General features: G+C 58.1%; 1 protein-coding gene across 1 annotated transcript; it reads left to right on the top strand.

Moving 5' to 3' along the window:
* Positions 1-920: 920 nt before the first annotated feature.
* ACVRL1 (activin A receptor like type 1) lies at positions 921-17028 on the top strand. Its single transcript, XM_090051173.1, has 10 exons — positions 921-1359; positions 6197-6268; positions 7806-8027; positions 8213-8421; positions 8726-8825; positions 9130-9276; positions 9361-9636; positions 10705-10902; positions 13331-13461; positions 14034-17028. The coding sequence occupies exons 2-10, from the start codon at positions 6217-6219 to the stop codon at positions 14166-14168; spliced, it is 1470 nt and encodes a 489-aa protein (XP_089907299.1). The 5' UTR covers positions 921-1359; positions 6197-6216; the 3' UTR covers positions 14169-17028.
* Positions 17029-20420: the final 3392 nt, after the last annotated feature.

Genomic DNA, 20420 nt, shown 5'->3' on the forward strand with positions numbered 1-20420 from the left:
TCTTCGAAGCGGGACTTAGTGGGCACGTGGGGCTCGTCCTAGTGACTTCACTCCCCGGCACAGCATGATGCCCACTTTGCTGTTGCCACCCTCTTTACCCTGCTGGCGGGGGCTAAGGGCCAGGGAGGCGCAGCTGGCATGGCTGAAGCCTGGACCGGGGCTCCAATGCGAGCAAGGGAGAGGAGCGGGAGGCCAAGGTGGGGAAGGCACTGATTGACCCACAATCGTGACTCAAGCATGGAAAGGAGAAGTGGTGGCCCCCGTCCGCTGTTCCCAAGCCGCAGCTCTGCCGCAAAGCCCATGGCACATCTGGGGGGAGGCGGGGGAGCTGCCTTCCTCCGGGAGGACGCTGGGTTTAACACCCAGACTCCAGCAAAGGTGGTGCTGGGGCTGGCGAGGGGCACTGAGTGTGACGGACCTTCCCAGCCCTCCTGGCACCCACGTAGGACCCTTGCAGTCCACAGCGCAGGAGCAAGGCCATGCCGGGGCACTGTAGAGCCTCTGCCCCACTGCTGAAGCTCAGCACATCCCACTGCACCCCGGGGCCCTGGGAGAGTGGCTCTGCATCAACCCCCCGCAGCATGGGGCCCCTCAGTGCTTCAAGCCTAGGAGCCAGAACGGCTGCAAGAGGGGAGGGCAGTTTGTCCCCTGGGCCCCCCAAGGCCCCTTAAGGAGACTGGACGTGCTTGCCTTTGTCCAAGTGGCTGGTTTGGGTCTGAAAATGAAGCAAGGGAAATCCCCCCCCCACGCCAAGCCTATGGCAGGACAGGGAGGGAGGCCCAGGAGGCCGGGGCATAGTCAGGATGGAGCTGGGGCCCGGTGTGTGCGGGAGGAAGGCAGCCTGGACGGGATCTGTACTCAGCAATAGGAAATGCTTTATTAGCTGGGAGTGGTGGAGACAAGCCAGGCAGGAAGAGGCAGTAATAAGAAACATTTTTTGACTTCTCCCACATCCAGGGCTTGGAGAGCTTGCCAAGCGGCCGCGCTTGGACACGGGGACAGAGGCTGGACCCCCTGGGGCTGGGAAAGGCAGTCCAGGCGCACCACCCCACTCCCCAGCTGGGGCTGGCGGGACACCAAAGCCAGCCTGCTGCCCTGCCCTGCCCGCTTCCCGTCTGCAACGTCAGGAGGGGGCAAGGAGGAAGGGAGCTGCCCCATGACGCTGCTTCAGGTCGGCGCTCGTAGCGCAGGGGAGAGCGGCCCGGGGTGAGCCCAGCGAATGTCCCGGGCCCTGCTACCGACGGAGGCTCACGGCTGGGAAGAGTCACCAGCCCCATCGGCCGCAGAGCCGGGGGTCCCTGCAGCACCCCTGCCCCAGACAGTGCCATCCAGGAGAGGGGGGTGCACCTCATCCTGCAGGTGAGTGTGAATGCGCTGCACGCTGGGTTTGGAGGCGGGTGCAAGGCTGCTGCCCCAGAGAGAAAGCTCAGACCCAGATGGGCCAGATCAGGATTGGCTTCCCTCAAGCTCCCTGGTGTCCACCAGTGAGGACCAGGCCTGCATTTGCTCCCCACAGCCTCCATCCCTTCCAGGGTCACACGCTGTTTCATGGCATCCTCTAGGGCTTTCATTACCGGGGTGCCCTCACATCCCCCCCAAGGGAAGAACCGCAGGAGATCCCCTGGGCCGGCTCGTGCGTGACGTGTGCATACCACCGTCCTCAGCTCCCAGCAGCCGCCAGCAGAGCTGGAATTGCTTCTGGCCGCTGGGGCCGAGCTCTGGTCCTCGCTCCAGAAAAGTCAACGGGACGTCTCCGGGTTTGCACTGGTGCAGCACGGCTCAGACTCGGCCCCTGCTCCCTCATTAAGGAGGTGCGATTATATCTAACAACATTAGATATCAGCTATGCTGCTGGCAGGCCGGGGGGGGGAGCGAATGTTGTGGGGATGTTGTGAAAACCTGCAGGAAGAAGGTAGGGAATGATGGACCTGAACTGGGTGAAGTCTGGGAAAGGGGAAAATGATGAAGGACATAGAAATTCATATGGCATAGCATGGCGTGGCGTGGCGTGGCGTGGCATGGCATGACATGGCACGGTATGGCATGACGTTGGTGTGGGACAGAAAAGCCTGAAGCTCCTTGTGCCTTTCCAAGTGACTCCACAGGCTGCGTCAGCATGGGACAAAAGCCTTTGTGGCAGCTGCAGATCCTGCTACAGGGCAGAGGGGGGCAGGATGGGATCCAGAGATGTTGCCCAGTCCTGGGGCCCCCGGGCTGGGGTACATGGCTCAGTCCTGGCCCTCTGGTCGCAGAGCAGGGGCAGCTGTGAGCGCAGGAGCTTGGAGACGCCACGGAGGCGGCTCTCGAGAAGCCATTTGTTTCTGTTTGCAAAGAGCTTGCAGGGTGCCAAGCCCCATCCAGGAGCTGGCTTGAAGTCTCCCTGCCCTCCTCCAGGCTCAGAGAAAATCAGCATTTCCCAGAGAGACTGAAAACAAGGCAATGGGTCGGAAGAGGCCGCTGGCCCTGTTCTTTAGCTGGCAAACCTCTTCACCCTCCTCTCTGAGCGTGCCCATCTTGCAGGGGGGCACAGAGCCCGGGAGCGCACAGCTCTGCCCTGCTGGTCCCCTCCCAGCCCTCCCAGAAAGGTCCTCACAGGGTGCAATATGCAGCCGTCGGAGGCTCGGGTTAGGAACAGAAGTCCAGCCTGATCGGATCGGGCCCTGACCCCAGGCGGTGAGTTGTCTCCTGCCCGGGACGGGACCCTTGCAGGGCGGGAACGTCCAGAGGAAGATGATGCCTCTGCTTCATGGGGTCCCCTAATGCAGCTCCAGTGCCCACTGTGGTCCACAAAAAAGCCCCTAGGGATCTGGGAGGACTTTTGATCTAGTCCATAGAACCTGGGATCTGATTGTGGAGGGCCTGAGCAGGACTGGGGCCACTCAGCACCCCTGGAAACAACCCCGGAGCCACAGCGCGGAAACGCCTCGGGTCAGCCATCTCTTCCCCCTGCAACAACCGCAGGGCGCCACCATGCATGCCCACGCGGCCAGGGTTGCTCGGGGGGGTTTCATGGCCACTGACTCCATGAGAAAAATAATAGGGAACTGGGTCACGGGAGCTGCATCCTGGCTCCAGAAACACAGAAGTAGCCAGAACCGCAAATGGCAGAGGAAGTGCTGGGCTTGTGACCCAGAGAGTGGCAGGGGGAGGAGGGGAGGTGAACATCCCTCTCCTGCCCAGGGCAGGGGGTGAGCACAGTTCATCCGTGTGCCTCATATAAGCATCTTCCATGGACAGCGCTGCATTGCTCTGCCTTATTATGTGATTATACAGGGCACCTTAACATAACACCTACATGCTTAGCACACTGTTGCACTATAAATAATAGCTGCAGCACATGGGTGGAAGAGATGGAATTAAGGTTGCTCTGGAAACCTTATCTCCGATTATCTTCACCCAGATTCTCAGCCCTGCAAACCAGCAGAGCTGCCTTGACTTCAAAGGAGCTCGACCAGTTGGGGAGAACTGGAGAAGCTGGTCCCTTTATTTATTTATTCAAGGTTCAAGGAGCCCCAGACAAGGAGATGCCACCCCTTTTGGCCCAGGCCGTCAGTGCATGAGGCTTGGCGGGGCAGTTTCCATGAAGGAGAAGCTGATGGCAGGAGTCGCGTGCTCTTTCATGCCGCCCTGTGTGTTTGCCCAAAACGGGACGGGGCGGGACAGGGCAGCAGTGGGGCAGGTCCCTGCACGGGAACGTCCCAGCCTGCTTTTCCAGCCAGCCCTGTGCCCAAAGGAGCCCCATCCCCCTGCTCCTCTGCAGGGTCACGACGGCATCTGTGCCGCAGATGGTCCCTGCCGTTACTCCCAGGGAAATCCCTCCGACTCCCCCGGGGGAAGCGCTCTTGCTCAGACCTCCCCATGCAGAGCAGTGCCTTGGATGGTGGCTTCTCTTCTTCCCTGCTATCACCACATAAAAGAGGTTTAACTGGTTCTTCCTGAAGGTGGTTTCCATTCCCCCTGCTTCCAGGGGTCTTTCTAGCCCATGCAACTGCAGAGAAAAACTGGACGGCGTGAGCCAAGAGCGCAGAAGGAAGAGAACATCCATCTGCTTTTAAATGCACACACTTCTCCAACCCGTCTCACGCTATTTTGGAGCCTGGCTTATGATCCTTAGGTGTCTGGGGCGAGCAGTGCAGATCATTGGCAGCCTGTTTATCTGCCCCTAGAAATACAGGAGATGCTGGAGCCAGCAGGGAAAGAGGCTGTGAGGCGTGGGGTATCGGAGATACTGACTCCATGCAAAAGGAGGATCCCTCCTGCACGGGAAGTGAAAGCCTCCATTTCTGGAGCCCCAGAAGAGAGTAAATCCTCAGCTTTTCCCAGGCCGCCTCTGACCGCTGCAGGCAGCATCTCTGGCTGATAAAAACCAGAGGACGCAGCCAGGTTGTGAAACAGCGGGGTCACGGAGCTGCTCGCGACAGGCCTCGGGGCCCTCGAGCAGTTACAACATGCAGGCTGGGGGGCCGAAAGATCCTGGGAGCCGCCAGGAGGGTGAGGGGGGGAACGGGACAGGGGGAAGAAGTGGAGGAAAGGAGAGAAGGAGAGAGAGGCTCCTGGTCCCAAAGGGCTGGGGGCAGGGCTGAGAGAGCCAGCTGTGCTCTCACCTCTGCTTACGGCACAGTGGCAACCCCCCCCCACCCCGGAGATGCTTTCCTGCCAACCCCCTGGCACCTCCTCACCCCACCATGCCAGAGTCTGCTTTCCCCCCTGCATCCCCGTGGCATCAAGTCCATATTTTTCCTGTTGGCAACAGCAAAGTGAGGTATTTTGGGGAGGAGCGGTCCCATTTGAGGCTGCCCTGGGCCTGGGGCCGCGGGGGCTTCTGCCTGGGACAGGCACGGCGCAGGGTTGTGTGTGCTTGCGTGACTCCGCTTTCCCATCAAGGCCAGAATCTAAACAATCTTGATTCCTGTTCTGGCTGCAGCGGCCGGGCAATGGGCAGGGCGCCTTGAATTGCAGGAAACGGAGACGTTGGCCTGTTTATGTTAGAAGCCAAAGACGACCTGAGTGAAGGGGGCCGGGGGCGGAGGGCCCCAGGCTCCTGGGCCCTTTGGAAAGGGGGCCGAGAGCAAAGGAGGCGTCTAGGAGAGGGAGAAAGGCTGGGGGCACCGGGGCGAGGTCACGTCTCCCTCTGGTTTACCTTGGCAAGCATTTCCTTTCCACAAGGAAGAATTCAAGGGGAAGCAAGCCCTCCCCCTCCATAGCAGCAGCTGGGACATTTTTGGCTGCCAGCAGCGAATGCGTTTGTATGGTTGATAAGCCAGATACAAAGCCCTCCAGGGGACCCGGTCCGCGCGTCTCAGTTAGGAACAGCTGGCCTGCGGCACGGAGGGATGGAGCAGTGCCACGGAGCCACGCGGTGCACAGAGAGCACCAGGGCCCAGGTGAAGAGCGGCCTTTTGGATCCCTTCCCTTTGGAGTTCGGCTCATTGCACTGCCTCGGGACCATGCCATGCCCCTGGTGCCAGCTGGCTGCTGGGCTCCACCCCAGAGGCAGATGCATCTCGGTGCAGACAGTGCAGTAGCACAGGTTGTTATAGCCACAGGCAACTACGACAACGTGAAAGCACCGCGGAGATGCCGGTGGGCCCCAAATCAACGTGCGCCACTATGGCCAAACCAGCTACACGCACACTGCTGACCTGGACAGGGCCAGTAGCCTCTGCCGCAGGGAAGCCAGCGAGCAGCACCAGGCAGTTTCCAAGAGATTGGAAGGCATGCCACCCTGTTGCCGTCCACTGCAAAAGTGTTGGTTGCTCCTCCGAAAGGGGCTCCTATCGTCAGTCGGGGTTGGTGCAGGAGTGATTTGTACAGTGAAGAAAACCATCATCTTTTGTGTGCTTTATTTAGCTGGGAGGGAGCTCAAGTAGACACGTGCATATTAAAGAACGCGTGGAATTGTTCTCAGGAAGGGGTGGTAACCGCCACGTCCAGGCCAAATTCCGCTTTCCAAATTCCACCCTACCTAGCTACATTTCCCCCTCTCTCCCACCCTAAAATTTCAGTTGGATACACAGCCCTTCACTTCCTCTCCAAAACCATTGTGCAGCGTGGCTGGGCCGCTGTCAAGCAGCAGCCGCGCTCTACCCCAGAAGCAGCTGCGCCTCGGAGAGACCCCGGTACAGCGAACGTGCAAAGCTGCCTGGGATGCTCAGCAGAAACGTCGGATCTTATTGCCCGGTTCTCTGTGCTGCAGGGAGAAGGCTGCGGGGAGCCATGGGGGCCATCCTTCTGGGTGCACTGACCCTCCTGTGGAGCTTTCCAGCCGGTAAGCAGCAAAACAGTCCAGCCTGGCTAGCACGCGGGCAGCACCCTGCAGGGGCTGGTGCTCTCGATAGCATGCAGCAGGAGGTTGAAATACACTGCTCTCTATCTGGGGGTGCTATTTATGTAACTCTTCTCCATCTCATTCAGACTCCCCGCATGTCTGCTCTGGCAGGCAACGCTGGACAGTGGTGGGAGGAGGGAATGCCTGGGTGCTGCTCCTGACTCTGCCCGTGGCCAGCCATGGGACTCTGGCCAAGTCTTTGGCTTTTTGTGTTAAATAAGCAGAACCAGGCTGACCCGCCTCCCCGGGCAGGAGGTGCATGAAGTGCGTTGGCATGCTGGGAGAAGGAGATGCCAACGAGAGATGGGTGGTATGCATGCTCAGGAATACAGGGCTTTCCCAGGAGATGGGGGGAATTGCTCCTCTGACCTGCTAGCTGGCCGCCCACGGTATCCCCCCCATTTCTGCTAGCCCAAAGAGCACCCATTTCCACCCTGGCTCAGGACCCCACAGAGACTTGTCTGGCTGCCCTCGAGCTGGACCTGCTGCTCTAGGATGCTTTAGCGTCCAGGGGCCGCATAGTTCAGACGTGGGAGCCGAGCTGTGCAGGCGTAGGCGGGTAGGCTGGGGCCATTATCAAACCCAGGCCTGTGGGCTAAACTCATGGGGGAAACCGGGCCCCTCCCTGGCTGCTGTCTAGCTGCGCATTTTTGGCCACTGGTGGTGAATGCGGAGGAAGACGGAGGACCAGGGCTGACAGGCAGGTCCTGGGAAGAGAGAGTCTCTGTTGTGGCCTGGCTTTGGGCTCCAGGGAGGTTCTTCCCCGGGCTGCCCAGCTTGTGGCCCCAGTACCGCCTTGTTCATCTGGTCTTGAAGATGCTTCAGCCGCTGGGAACAAAAGCTTTGGACTTTGCTGCCCTCTCCGAGCTAGTTCTTGGAGCAAAGCTCAGCAAGGGCAGCCAAGGGACTCCTCTGAGCAGGCTTCTTCCCCGAGGCCAGCCCAGCACTGGCCAGAGCAGCACTCTTATCGATAGTGTGCTGGGCTCGGACTCTGAGAGTTTAATTCCCAGAGACCACCTCCTCCCTCTGCCTTTCCGGGGGAGCGAGTGGGGAGCTGGGCCCCAGTGTCACAACCCTGAATTACGCCAGGGAAATCTTGGTAGGATGAACAAAGCCCGCTGGCCTGGGGGCACTGCCCATGCAATGGGCTGCTAAAACCTATGCAATGCCCCAGCACCAGGGTCATTTTCAAGGGTGAGGGCTCAGCCCCTAGGACTAGGTCCAGGTTCCTGACAGCTCCCAGCACGCTGTGTGTTAAGCCTCTGTGAAAATCTGGTCCTCACGGCACAAATGGGACCGGCCAAATCTGCATGATCTGGGACTGTCAGTTGCAAGAAGCTGCTTTTTGTGCCCCGGAGCTGACAAGTCGTGTCCTGGGCTGCTGGGGCTGGCGGGCGGGGGATGGAGGATGCCCTGCTCCCCAGCAGCATGGGCCTAGCAGGTCTAAGCTCCACTGGCCTCTGGCTGTGTCATGCAGAGGGGCTGAGGTGCATCTGCAACATGTCGCAATGCGAGAACGCCACCTGCGTGGGGAGGAAGTGCTTCGCGAGCAGGAGCCTGGAGGATGAGGCCGTTCTCAAGAAGGGCTGCATCAGCTCCAACATCCAGGAGCAGTGCCAGACCGCCGCCATGGAGCAGTACGCGATGAAGTGCTGCTCCACCAGCATGTGCAACGAGAACATGGACGTCCAGCTGAAAGGTACCCCCATGCCCAGGCGGTCTGCTCAAGCAGCCGCACACCCAGGGGCTGTTTTCCCAGCTCGCGGCTGTGGTCCGTCACCTCCCCGGGTCTGCTTTGCTCACCAAGCAGGAGGGCTGGGGGAGAGTGGGCGTCCACCCTGCCCCTGCCGCTGGCTTCCTCTCAGGGCATCGTTTGCCTCCCAGAGGTGCCCCGAGAGGACGCTTCTCTGAAGAACCTCCTCCTGATGATCTTCGTGCCCCTGCTGGCCCTCCTTGTTCTGGGGGTGCTCCTCGCGCTCTTCTCCTGGAAGATGATGCAGCACTGCCGGAAGAGGCAACAGTTCACCCACAACAACCTGGGGGATTTGGACCTTGTGCTGAAGGGGTCCACGGTTGGGGACAGCACCTTAGAGGTGAGTAGGCTTTACACCTCTCTGCTGCACACGGACACGGACATGGACACGGACGGTCCCCTGGGCTCTGGCAAGTGGGTCTCCGAACCTCAGTGCCCTTCACCTCTTTGGACCTCAGCCCCCTGCTGCACCTCCCTCATGCGCATTGGGGTAATCCCCCATGCAACTGCCCCTCAGGCACCACCAGCATGGCCTGTGCGCCCCTGTCCGCCCCCAAATCGCCCCAGGGCCATGTCGCCCGCAGCATCCTGCCCAGGGCCCCTTGTCACCGCTCTCACTGGCTTCCCCTGCCCTGTCCCCCCAGGACCTGCTGAGCGACGACTGCACCACTGGCAGTGGCTCCGGCTTGCCCTTCCTCGTCCAAAGGACCGTGGCGCGGCAGATCACGCTGGTGGAGTGCGTAGGTGAGGAAGCCGGTCTGGTGGGCAGGTGCCAGGCTGGTCATTAGGAGCACGGGGGGAGAGGGGAGGATTTCCCCAGCTTGGCCATCGCCAGGTCCATGCTTCAGACTCTCCTTCCTTCAGCTTCTGGAAATGGGACTGTGGATGGGGGCATTTGGGACGCGTCTCTGTTAACAACCGAGACACTGGGTCTGATCCACGCAGGGCACTGGGTGCTGAGCCTGGGCCTGTCTCCCAGGAGGGGTAGAGAGGGTGACAGCCCCCTCGCCAGGGCAGGGTGTGTGATGCTGTGTGACGGCCTTGGCAGGAAAGGGGCGCTACGGGGAGGTGTGGCGAGGCTTGTGGCACGGGGAGAACGTGGCTGTGAAGATCTTCTCCTCCCGGGACGAGCAGTCGTGGTTCCGTGAGACGGAGATCTACAACACGGTGCTGCTTCGGCACGACAACATCCTGGGTAAGTAGCTGCAGCGCGGCGCTGGCGGGGGCTGGACCAGGCCCCGAGCACCGGCTCCACGGTCCCCGCTGCTTCCCCCTCCAGGCTTCATCGCCTCCGACATGACCTCGAGGAACTCCAGCACCCAGCTGTGGCTCATCACGCACTACCACGAGAACGGCTCGCTCTACGACTACCTGCAGAGGACGGCTCTGGACACCGAGACCTGCCTGCGCCTGGCCTCCTCCATCGCCTGTGGCCTGGTCCACCTGCACGTGGAGATCTTTGGGACGCAGGGGAAACCGGCCATTGCCCACCGAGACCTGAAGAGCAGGAATATCCTGGTGAAGAACAACAGGCAGTGCTGCATCGCCGACCTGGGTGAGGTCTCAGCAGCTCTCAAAAAAGCAAACCAACTGCTAGGGATTATAAAGACAGGAACTGTTAATGCAGCTGAAAGTATCACGATGCCCCTTTATAAACCACGGTGCATCCTCACCTTGAATACTGTGCCCAGTTCTGGTCCCTGCACCACAAAAAGGATCTAGAAGAATTAGAGAAGGTCCAGAGAAGGGCATCAAGTATGGTTAGTGGTATGGAGAGCCTTCTCAGTGAGGAGAGACTAATGGGCCCAGGTCTATTCAGTTTAGAAAAGAGATGCTTGAAGGGGGACATGACAAGGGATTCCAGAGTACTCAGTGGCGAGGAGAAAGTAACTTAGTGGTGAAGAGAAAGGATTTATTATTGACTCTCTCCTGATACAAGAACAAGGGGTCACAAAATGAAACCAACAGGTAGTAAGTTTAAAACTAACACCAGGCAATTCTTTTCCCCCAGTGTGTCAGTCAAGCGTGGGGCTCATGGCCATCAGACACGGTGGAAGCTGAGGCAGGTTCGCCAAGGGGTTGAACACGTGCTTGGAGGAAAGGGGCATCAGTCGCTATTGAGCACGGGAGTGAGGGCCACAGCCTCTGTATCAGAGCTCCCTGGACCTTAAATGCCGGAGGCTGCAAGATTCATAGATTCATAGATTCATAGATGCTAGGGTCGGAAGGGACCTCAATAGATCATCGAATCCGACCCCCTGCATAAGCAGGAAAGAGTGCTGGGCCTACAATACCCCAGCTAGATACACATCCAACCTTCTCTTGAATACCCCAGGGTAGGGGAGAGCACCACCTCCCTTGGGAGCCCGTTCCAGAGGAAGAGTAGAAAAAGCCTTGGCCAGACCCAGGCCACTCTCAGCCCCCGCTCTCTGCTTCTACGTGACACAGAAGGCTAGGCTAGCTGGACCTAGGGTCTGATCCAGTCAGTGGCGGTGCTTAGGGAGGGGTTGACCCAAGGAGAGGGGAGCTCATCTCTGCTTGTCCTGCCGCTCAGGGAAACACTGAGCCCATCGGCTGTCATGTGGGACCCCTGCTCAGCCTGCTCTGCATTCCTTCCTTCCAGGCCTGGCAGTCATGCACTCTCAGGGCAGCGACTACCTGGACATCGGGAACAACCCTCGCGTGGGCACCAAGCGCTACATGGCGCCGGAGGTGCTGAATGAGCAGATCCGTACAGATTGCTTTGAGTCCTACAAGCAGACGGATATCTGGGCGTACGGCCTGGTGCTGTGGGAGATCACCCGCAGGACGGCTGTGAACGGTAAGGGCCCCGCGGGCCTGCCTGCCAGCATGTGGGGCGGTTGTGAGTATGAAGCGGATGCTAAATATACACTAGTGCATGCTCACCTGGACGTTCCTTGGGGTGCAGACCCTGTCTTTGTCCTGTGGCAGCCCTGGCCCACAACTGGGGAACGAGAGCATTAGTGCAGAGTTGCCTGGGTAGAGAGAAACCTGGGCCTGAGGCTGATCTAGCTGAATGGGCAGCCTCGCACAGCTGAGCTTTAGGAGCCTGCGTGGGCAGCCGGCAGAGCGAGGCCATTCCTGGCTGTCCCGTGCTCCCTGCACACATCGCCGCGCGACAGCATGGCTCATGTGAAGGGTTTCGGCTGCTCTGGGGTTGTTGTTTTTTGGGTTGTTTTTTTTTGCCCAGAAGATTAGCTGTAAATTATAAACACTGTAATCTAGTGTCAGCGCCCGGCTCCCTGATTAAAGGGCCCATTAGACTCAATCAGCTCTTTGTTTGTTCGGCGCTGATTAGAAAACAAGCAGCATCCAAGAGCTGCCTGGAAGCCGGCCACAGCCGGGGGACTTCCGGCTGCTCTCAGATGTCGGCGGGTGAGCCCAGCGCCTTGCCCCTGCTGCCTGGCATGGGTTTGCTCAGGCCTGGCCTGGGGCAGAGGCAGCTGCTTGGCGGGGGGGCAGAGCTGGTGTTCTGGGCAGGAGAAAGGGACAGGAGTTGTACGGGGGTGTCAGACACCCCGATCCGGACTCCTTCCCCGGTGCGGGGCTTGGGGATGGGGCAGAGTTCACCTTCCTGTCCTGCTGCCCCTCTCCGAGAGCAGCCTGCAGGACTCGGTGCCACCAGACACAGTGGAAACTGAGAGCTCAGCTGGGCTCACCAACGCACCGGACATGGGCTTGGAGGAAAGGGCAATCAGTCGCTAGTGAGCATGGGAGAGGGGGGCATGGTCTCTGAACCCAAACGTCCTGGCCCCTCCATGCTGGAGGCTGCAAGGGAGAGGAACAAGGAGAAGCGCCTGGGAAGTAGCAGCTCTTATGCACTAGTGGTGTGGAAACAGGGGCCCCCCGCCCACCTGTGTGCAGGATCCCCTGCCCCCCGGCAGCTCGGGGCTCTGAGACTGCCGGCGCAGGCCTCCCACCACAGGAAAGTCTCTGCCCCCACGCTGCCTGCAGCCCCACAGCCCACAGGGGCTGAATCACCCCTGAATCAGGGGTCTGGCCATGGGGCAGCCTCGTGCGCCGATGTAGAGGTGCCCAGTCTCCAGGGCTGTCAGCTTCTCTCCTTTCACCAGTCTAAAACATGAATTGAACACTGAAAGAGTGGGGCAAGGTGGCAGCCCCCCCATCCCCAGTTCGAGTCTGACTGAGCTAATCCCTTTGATACACCTCTGGGTTCATTGAGATTAAACACTTACTCCAAATTAGTAAAGGCAACATAGGTAGCTTGTGACCTTTCCGTGCTGCCAGTAACCCAGGAGCAGCTCCCTGGCTGGCGGAAATCTGGAGGAGCTCTGGTGGCCCCGCGGAGATAAATCTGGACACAAGGACGTATGGAGGCATTACACACAGCTTGGCCCGGCCAGCTGCTGGGCTCCAGCCGGGGGCAGCTGCTGGGCCACTAGGCCACCACGAGATGGCGCTTGGGCTGCAGCTGGCCCCCGGGACCAAGCAGGATCTGGCCGGATAGCAGAGGGCAGAGTCTGGGGAGTTCCCACCCCGAGGGAGCCATGTCACCCAGGCTCACAGCGCCGCACCTCTTCCTCCAAAGCATCTGCCCAAGCCCCTGCCCACCCGGTGCCTGCAGGACGCAGGGGTGGGTGAGTGACAGCGGCCTGAGTCTGGAGTCACAGTCATCCCAGACCAGTGCTAGCGTCTGCATGCACTCATGTCACACCCCTGTCATGCTGCCTACAAGTGTCAGGCCCTGCCACATGCCTGCGGCAGGTGAGCACTGGCTGCGATAGGTAGGCCCATCATGATAGGACTGCCCCATTCACGGCCTCCGTGCCCATACGTGTTGCTACCAAAAGCGTGTGTGACCGTGGGCAGACACATGCTGCTGCCCATGCACAACCAGCCTCCATGGGGCAAAGATGAAGCCCATCCCAGGGATGTCAGCAGCGAACCTTGCATTTGCTCCAGTGGTTTCCTGTCTGCCACCTGTGCAGCTGCAGTGGAGCTGCAGTGGGAACCTCACGTCTCCAGAAGAGTCCCGGCAGCGGGCACGATGCCTGCTGCAGACAAGGCTGCTGCAAATACGCACGCCAGTGGTCCAGGGGCAGGCGGTCGAGGCCAGGGCTGCCCATGCATACACCCCGGCATAGACCGGGAAGCGTATACGTTGCTGTAGCATGCGATGCCGGAGAGCTGATGTCCCCAGCACAGCGCGTGCTGCCTGCAGCCACAAGCACACCCTGTTCTCACCGGGCTCCCCTTCGCTCCCGCAGGCATCGTGGAGGAGTACAGGCCTCCGTTCTTCAACGTGGTTCCGAGCGACCCCAGCTTCGAGGACATGAAGAAAGTGGTGTGTGTTGACCAGCAGACGCCCTGCATCCCGAACCGCTTGTACTCGGACCCGGTGAGTGCTGGGCAGCGGGCATGGCCTTCCCCTACCCGTCAGCAAGGTCCTCGGGCGATCACGGCTGCAACCAGAGCTCCTGTCCATCCTGTTCCTTTCCTTGCAGCAGCTCTGTACAGTCAGAAACTTGACCCCTGAGGTAAATTCTTGGACAAAATATAGAAAAGGGGCCTTTTTCATACGTCGGTGTGTTTTACAAAAGAAAACAACAAAGTGCATTTGTTTCTTATCGAACGATCTTGCCTTTTTCATGTCCGTGAAAGATGTGTAAGACGTCGGGCAGCACCTTGTGCTTCCTACAGGGTATCTGAGAGGGTCCCAACCCCAGGTGGCAAATGGGACAAAAAGAGGCTTGAGAAGCTGCCTGCCTATGAAAACCTTTTCACGACTGGCTTGTCCTGGCTGGCTGCTTGTGAATGGCTTCTCCATTCTCCTGCAGTGTTGTGGGTTAATACCGGGATCAAATCCGTGCCTGGTGTAAGCAGGAATAGCCCACAGAAGTCTGCCTTGTTTCCAGCTGGTGATGGGGTTTTCTTGCTGTTATTCATTGGCTCTTTTTTTTCCCCATCTAGATTTTGTCTGCCCTGGCGAAGATCACGAAGGAGTGCTGGTTTCAGAACCCCTCTGCCAGACTTACAGCCCTGAGGATTAAAAAGACACTGAAGAAGCTGAACAGCTCCCTAGAAAAACCCAAACAAAACTATTAAGTGCGGGGCACAGGCCCAGGAGCCCTGGGATCAGGTTTCTGACTCCATCTCTCAGGCTTCAGTGTAGTAGGGAAGCCGCAGAGGTTCAAGGTCACTGACTATAGGCTGATCCCCTCCTCTTGAGGGGACTGCAAAAACTGGTTTTTCCTTCTAAGTCCAGCCCCGGTCTGGTGGGTGGATTTTGGCTACAACCCCCCCCTCCGGATGATCTCAGCCTGCTGCAGAGGAGAGCTGCGCGGCAGCTGCCTGTGGCCTCCGGCGTGCATTTCGCATTGATTCTCCAGCGTCCTCTGGGTTGGGCCTTTTTTTATTCTCGAAAAAAAACCCCAAGCTCTCCTGGCCCATTTATAAAAATACCCCCCAGATCTGTAATCTGACGCCAGCCGGTCTCGCCTGCCAGACGGGAACATTAGCACCAGCCGAGAGTGTGACCTCCCCCTGCGCCCCACCCCGCCCCGTGCCGGGAGTAGGCAGTCGCCTTGGAAATCCTTGTCGGGACCGCTCTGAAAGCAAGAGTCTTGTTTTAGCACCAGGGAACTGGGTGCACATGTGTGCAGGCATGCACGTGTGCACATGTGTCTGCCTGCCTGAATAGCACAAGGGAGAGCTCGAAATAGCCGGCGGCCCGGCGGCAGCTCAGAGACCACCGGCGCGTGCGTATGCGTGTGCTTGTCTGATGTCTGCGTGCAGGGGGCGTAGCCGGGGCTGCAGGGGATGCTCATATTTAGTGTCTCATTGGGGGAAAAAAAGCCTGCTCCCTCCTCCAGTGCAAAACCCCATGGGAAGGTCCACGTTCACCATCCCTGAGTCTCCCTGGGCCTGCCCGTCTGACTGTGGCTGCCATGTAATTCATGGCCCCCTCTGCCAGCTGCAGTGGAGTCCTGAGCTTGCCACGTACCCAACCCCTTATTTGTGTCAGACCCGAGGCTCTCCCCTTTACCTCCCCTTCTTTGTACCAGCAAAGAGGTGATGCCTGCAGCCACCGGCAGTCCAGTACTAGTAGCACCTTGCTGGGCTGCCCCAAGCTCCTGGGGGGAGGAATTTCTCTGTCCTGCAGTGACTCCAGCAGCTCCCTCCCTGCCACGGGACCACCCACCTCCAATCTCCGGAGAAAAGCCCCAGCTGCCCGTGGCTGGAGGGCAGAGCCCCATCGCTGCCACAGCCGAGCATGAAGGTACATAGGCTTGGCCCAAACCCGAGCCTCTCCCGTGATTCTGGCACCAGCAATGATCCCAGCCCAGCGCTCTCACAGCGACGGAGCGCCCGGGACGTCCCCAGCAAGGGTGCGACACACAGTGCTTCCTGTATTATTATTTTTGCAATTTCTCCAGCAAAAGACAGTGCCAGGTCACGTCTGGGCCACCCTCCCGTCTCTACGATTCAGCTGTGCTACTTCCCGCCTCTGCCCCATCAGGTACTTCAGAGTCATTGGCTTCCCTGAGGACAGGAGTTACCTAGCCATGTGCCTGGCAGATTTGCTAAGGAGAGTCCTGAGCTGCTCCCATGTCCAGCACCTGAATGGGGCCCGAAGGGCGCGAGCTTCCAGACCGTGCAGCTAGAGATGAGACCCGTCTGCTGCTCCTTCCTGAGGCTGCTGGATGCAGAGACCCGGTGCCTCTCTCCAGTCGGTCTCCCAGAGCCCAGGTGGCCGTGTGATACCAGGGCAGGGGCTGACCATCCCCTGCTTTGGACGTGTCAGTGCTCGTGCAAGATGGCCGTGCGGCACGAGCACCCTGACAAGGTGCCTCACACTCCCTTTGCACAGGTGCCAGTGACACCGGGGCAATCGGCCAGCAATGCTCTTGCAGCTGTCGCCAAGATCCGCCCCACTGCCATGCGCCAAGGGGTACTCCATGCCCTCAAGGGCCGAGGGCACCCCAAATTCAACCTGCAGCTGCGCTGCCGCTGTCACTGGAGGGCGAGGACAGAGCAGAACAGCTGCAGGTTTCCGTGTCAGGGATTGCAGCCAACAAGCAGCTACTGCTCAGCTATCACGGAAGATATGAGCGGAGCAAAATATTATGGCTTTGCGGGGGCTGTTTGTGATCACAGCGACGGGCCGGCCCCGAGAGATTCCCAGCGCGCGGAGGGAGGGTGCCCCTGCCCATCCAGGCCCTTGGGCGAGGGGGGCTGGTGTTTGCATGGGAAGGGCCTGATCCTGCTCCTTGCTGCAGCCAGCTGGGAATTCTGCCTCTGCTTTCAAAGGGGCGCAGGTCTGAGCTCTTGGTCTGGCTCCTGGCAAGGTGTTGAAGCAGCCCAGGGCCCCTGAGACCTCCTCCCCCTCTCTTCTGGGCACCTTGCACGGCTCGTCCAACCCCGCGAGCAGGGCCATGCGCAGGCTCGAAACAGGGCAGGCTCTTTAATGACCTTACTGAACAGTGGCTTGAAACCCCATTCCTAGGTCACCCCCCTGTGGCACTTGCCTGGCAGCTGGCAGTGTCTTCAAGGCTGAGAAACAGTGCCTACGGCACCCCCAGCCCTCCCTTCACTGGAGTTCGGCCTCACGAAGGTCTCTCAGCTACCGAGGGGCCAGTCCCGAAGTTCCCATTTGACCCCCACGTTGGCCCACAGGCTGCGGCTCTGCAGCGCGGTGGGATCCATTTGGTCTCCTCTGCAACTTCAAGGATGTCCAGCAAGGCAGCTTTGGGCCTAGGCAATAGCTATTTAAATATTAAGATTTAATATATTGAATAAAGTGTAAAGCTATTTTTTCTCTGCCTCATACGCTCAGCAAGGCAGCAGGGACAGGAGGGAACCTGCCGCCGAGAGCTTGCGAACCATTTTTATTTATTGCTCCTGTGTACTATCATCCCAGCTCTCATTTGCATCTAGCTCCCATAATAAACCTCACTTCAACCTGTTCACCTGCTTTTCTTTCCACCCTCGGGGTCCCCCAGGCCTGGCCCCAGGAATGTGCGTGGAAAGATTTTAGGGCAGCAAGAGTGCAATTACCAAGATGGGCTTTGGCCAGAATAGATGTCCTGACTCCTACCATCGATGGTCATGAGAGCTGTAACACCTTTGGCTTGATGTCTTGAGAAACCCCGGCACCTCCTGTGATCAAGCATCCCCCCGGCCACGCCCTGGATGGGGATGGGTCTAACTCGGGGCTCTCCAGATCTAGTACTGAAAAGCATTAGCACTGCAGATCTCCAGTTGTCCCTGTTTTACAAAAGGAAATACTGAGGCACAGAGTGGGCAGGTGATGTGCCCAGGTCCTGCAATGCATCAGTAGCAGAGCTGAACTGCATCACAGTGTCACTCCCACTGTCTCCCCCACAAGCACTGGACACACTAAAGCCTGCCTAGCTCCAGACAGGATCACAGCTATAGCTTAGCTCAAGGCCAAGGCCATAGCTTTTATATAGATTTCCTGGCCTGTCTGCCATCACTTACAGTTTCCAGCTGGACCTGATTCTTCCACACCAGCGTGGTCGGAGTCACACCTGACTTAGCTCAGTGCAAAGGAGATAATTAATTGATTATTCCCGCTCTCATGTCTGCATGAAAACCCCCTTGGAGAAGCCCAGGGTCAGGCTAGCGGAACCCAGTTAGTTGTTTGCATTCGTGTTTCTAGGAATTCACACCAAAAAAGAACAAAAAAAGCCATGATGCCAGACAACAAAGCCCTGCTCCTGTTTGTGACCACTGGAAATCCCTGGAACAACATTGTTTAAACAGGATACCATGGACACTTTTAGCCTGCGTCGCCTAGCCCCGTATCAGCAGATACAAATCAAGCACGCAGGAGTTTCCTGCTGATAGCAGCAGCGAATAAGGCAAAAACACTCCAAGAAAGATGAAAGAGGAACTTGCTCAGAAGATTTTGTCGACATGATTTTTTTCCCTCCACCCTCTGATAAAAACCCGCGCGGCCCGTTGACCCTTACTGGAATTTCTCTTTGTTATTTACTCATTCCTGTAACCTTATGAAACATGATGAAGCTCACTGTCCTGGGCTGCTCCATCTGGCCTCAACTCCACCCTCGTGGCAGGCTGCTCTCTCTTGCCCCAGGAAGATGAACCGCCGCTCAGGTGTAGATTATGCTCCAGGCTCAATGCTCATGCATTTTGGGTTCAGCAAAACAGCTCACCTGGGATTTGTCAGCCTCCCAACCCTGGCACAGCCCTATTGAGAAGCATGGGAGCTGCTCCTATTGTCCTGAGAGCTATTGCTTCAGGCTGCCTACAGACCCAGGCAGACGCCACTGGTGAGTTTGCATCTCATTCCCATTCTGAAGTCTTTCTGCTTCCTGTCCTTGGATTAAAGTCCTGACGATTGTATTTGGGACTGCAGAGCACGTGGGGGGCACTCTGCACATTTCCCGTGTTCCCCTCAGCAACACATGGGGTTGCTTCTTGGCCCTTTGGCTATGACCAGGTGTAGCAGGGGCCTGCAGTTCCCAGGCTCACGGGACGCTGGCCCAGTAGAAAAGATGGGGTTGGGACTAGAGATGTGCAATGAACTGGCTCTTAGATCTGGACTGATGGATGCTGCGCTAAAGCAGGCCAGGCCCCACACTCCTCCCAGCTGTTCGCGGGGTTGGTCCTGAGCTGGCAACGCAGGGCTGCAGCTTTAGGATCCCCTCATGTCTTGGCACCAGCGCCAGGAGCTCAGCAAAGCACCTGCAGGCTTGGGCCCAGGTGAGGATTCAGAGCAGGGGTGTTTCTTCTGCGCCTGTCTTCCAGCCCAGCGCCCGCCCTGCCTGCTGGACCGGTGGCACCACGGGGCCTCTCCAGGATGCAGGGCCAGTCCAACCATTAGGTGAACTAGGCGATCCCCTAGGGTGCCAAAATTTGGGAGGGGTGCCAAAATTATATGCAGAACAAAATAACAGGAGCATCATTCTTAATAACAGCTCTGTCCGGCTATGGCTCCACCTTGGTCTAAGACCTTTGGTTCAGTAAGAGGAGAAAGACCTTGGCAAAGATCTCAGAAGAAAGATCACTAGAATCATAGCTAGAGCTCCTGGTTACCTTCGCACAGTGACATCAAGGGACTGGACACGGCTTCAGGCGTCCCCCACGGCTCTTACCTTTTCAACTCTCAAGTGGACTTATGACAAGAGCATACCGCTGGCAATGGCGTCCTAAAAGATGAACCCCTACTCCTATATCATCGTACAGCTTGCAACCCTGCTTCTCAAAGCTAGAGTTGATCAAGACACATGCACCGCCGTTCTTCTGTGCCGCAACAGAGACTAGTTGGACTGGCCGCCGTGTCGCTAGCACATGCAACAGCTGGAAAACTTTGAACTAATTTCTGAATCTGCGAAACCAAAAGCACAGAAAGCAAAGTTCTAATTTTTTTATTATTATTTTTTTTTTTTTACACAAATGTTCATGAGGATTTTCTTTTAACTGTACATGTATTGTAATACATTCTATTAATTTTCTGCAGTACAATTGTGTTGGGGTTCATGAAAAGTGTGACGCAACCAATAAAAAACGTTTGTTTTTATTGTTTTATTGTTGATTGCAAATATCAAATAAATGCATGGAAAAGTGCATTCTAGACTTATTTTCATCTGCATTGGAAGTGGGGGGGTGCTGAGGTGCAAGTTTGCCGAGGGCACCAACGACCCTTGGAGTGACCCTGCCGGGATGGGCCTGGGGGCGAGACCAGCTGCCTTGTACAGCTGGGAAGGGGGCACCCCGGTAGCATTGCACGCCCCAGCACTCCCATGTGTGCATATACACACACTCTGGCACCCCCAAGGCACATGCATGTGCCGGCAGAAAGGCCAAGGAGAGCCCAAAATGGATGCAATGCCCGAAAATGTGGAGACCGCCCCCCGGCTAAGTGTGGGTCTTAAGGAGGGAGATGTGTGCCCTGCTTCCTTAAAGACCTACAGCTAGCAGGGGAAGAGCCCTAGCAGTGAAAACGGAGCCCCACCCGTGGGGCACCAGGGCAGCCACTGGCCCACACCTGCCAGCGGTCAGCTGACCGGAAGGGGCAGGGCCTGGCTCATATATAAACCCCAGGGCTGAAGCCGGGAGGGCAGTTCTCCGCCAGCAGGCCGGGGGGAGCTGTCGCGGAGGGGAGCGGCCCGGCCTCAGGAGCAGCCCGAGACGGAGTAGCACCCTGTGTGGCTTGAATTTAGGTTACAGCCCAGGGGCTTGTGTTGTGTTTACCGCTGTACAACACCAGGTGGTTTGGGTGAGGCTATTGGGGGGAGCACATGTTCACACCCCCCCACCCCCGAGGCGCGCGCAGGTGTGTATGTGTGTACCTATGCCCTCCGCTGCCGT

The sequence above is a fragment of the Crocodylus siamensis genome, chromosome 6 (genome assembly GCF_052110815.1).
Source record: "Crocodylus siamensis isolate JL-2025a chromosome 6, ASM5211081v1, whole genome shotgun sequence".
NCBI classification, from domain to species: domain Eukaryota; kingdom Metazoa; phylum Chordata; order Crocodylia; family Crocodylidae; genus Crocodylus; species Crocodylus siamensis.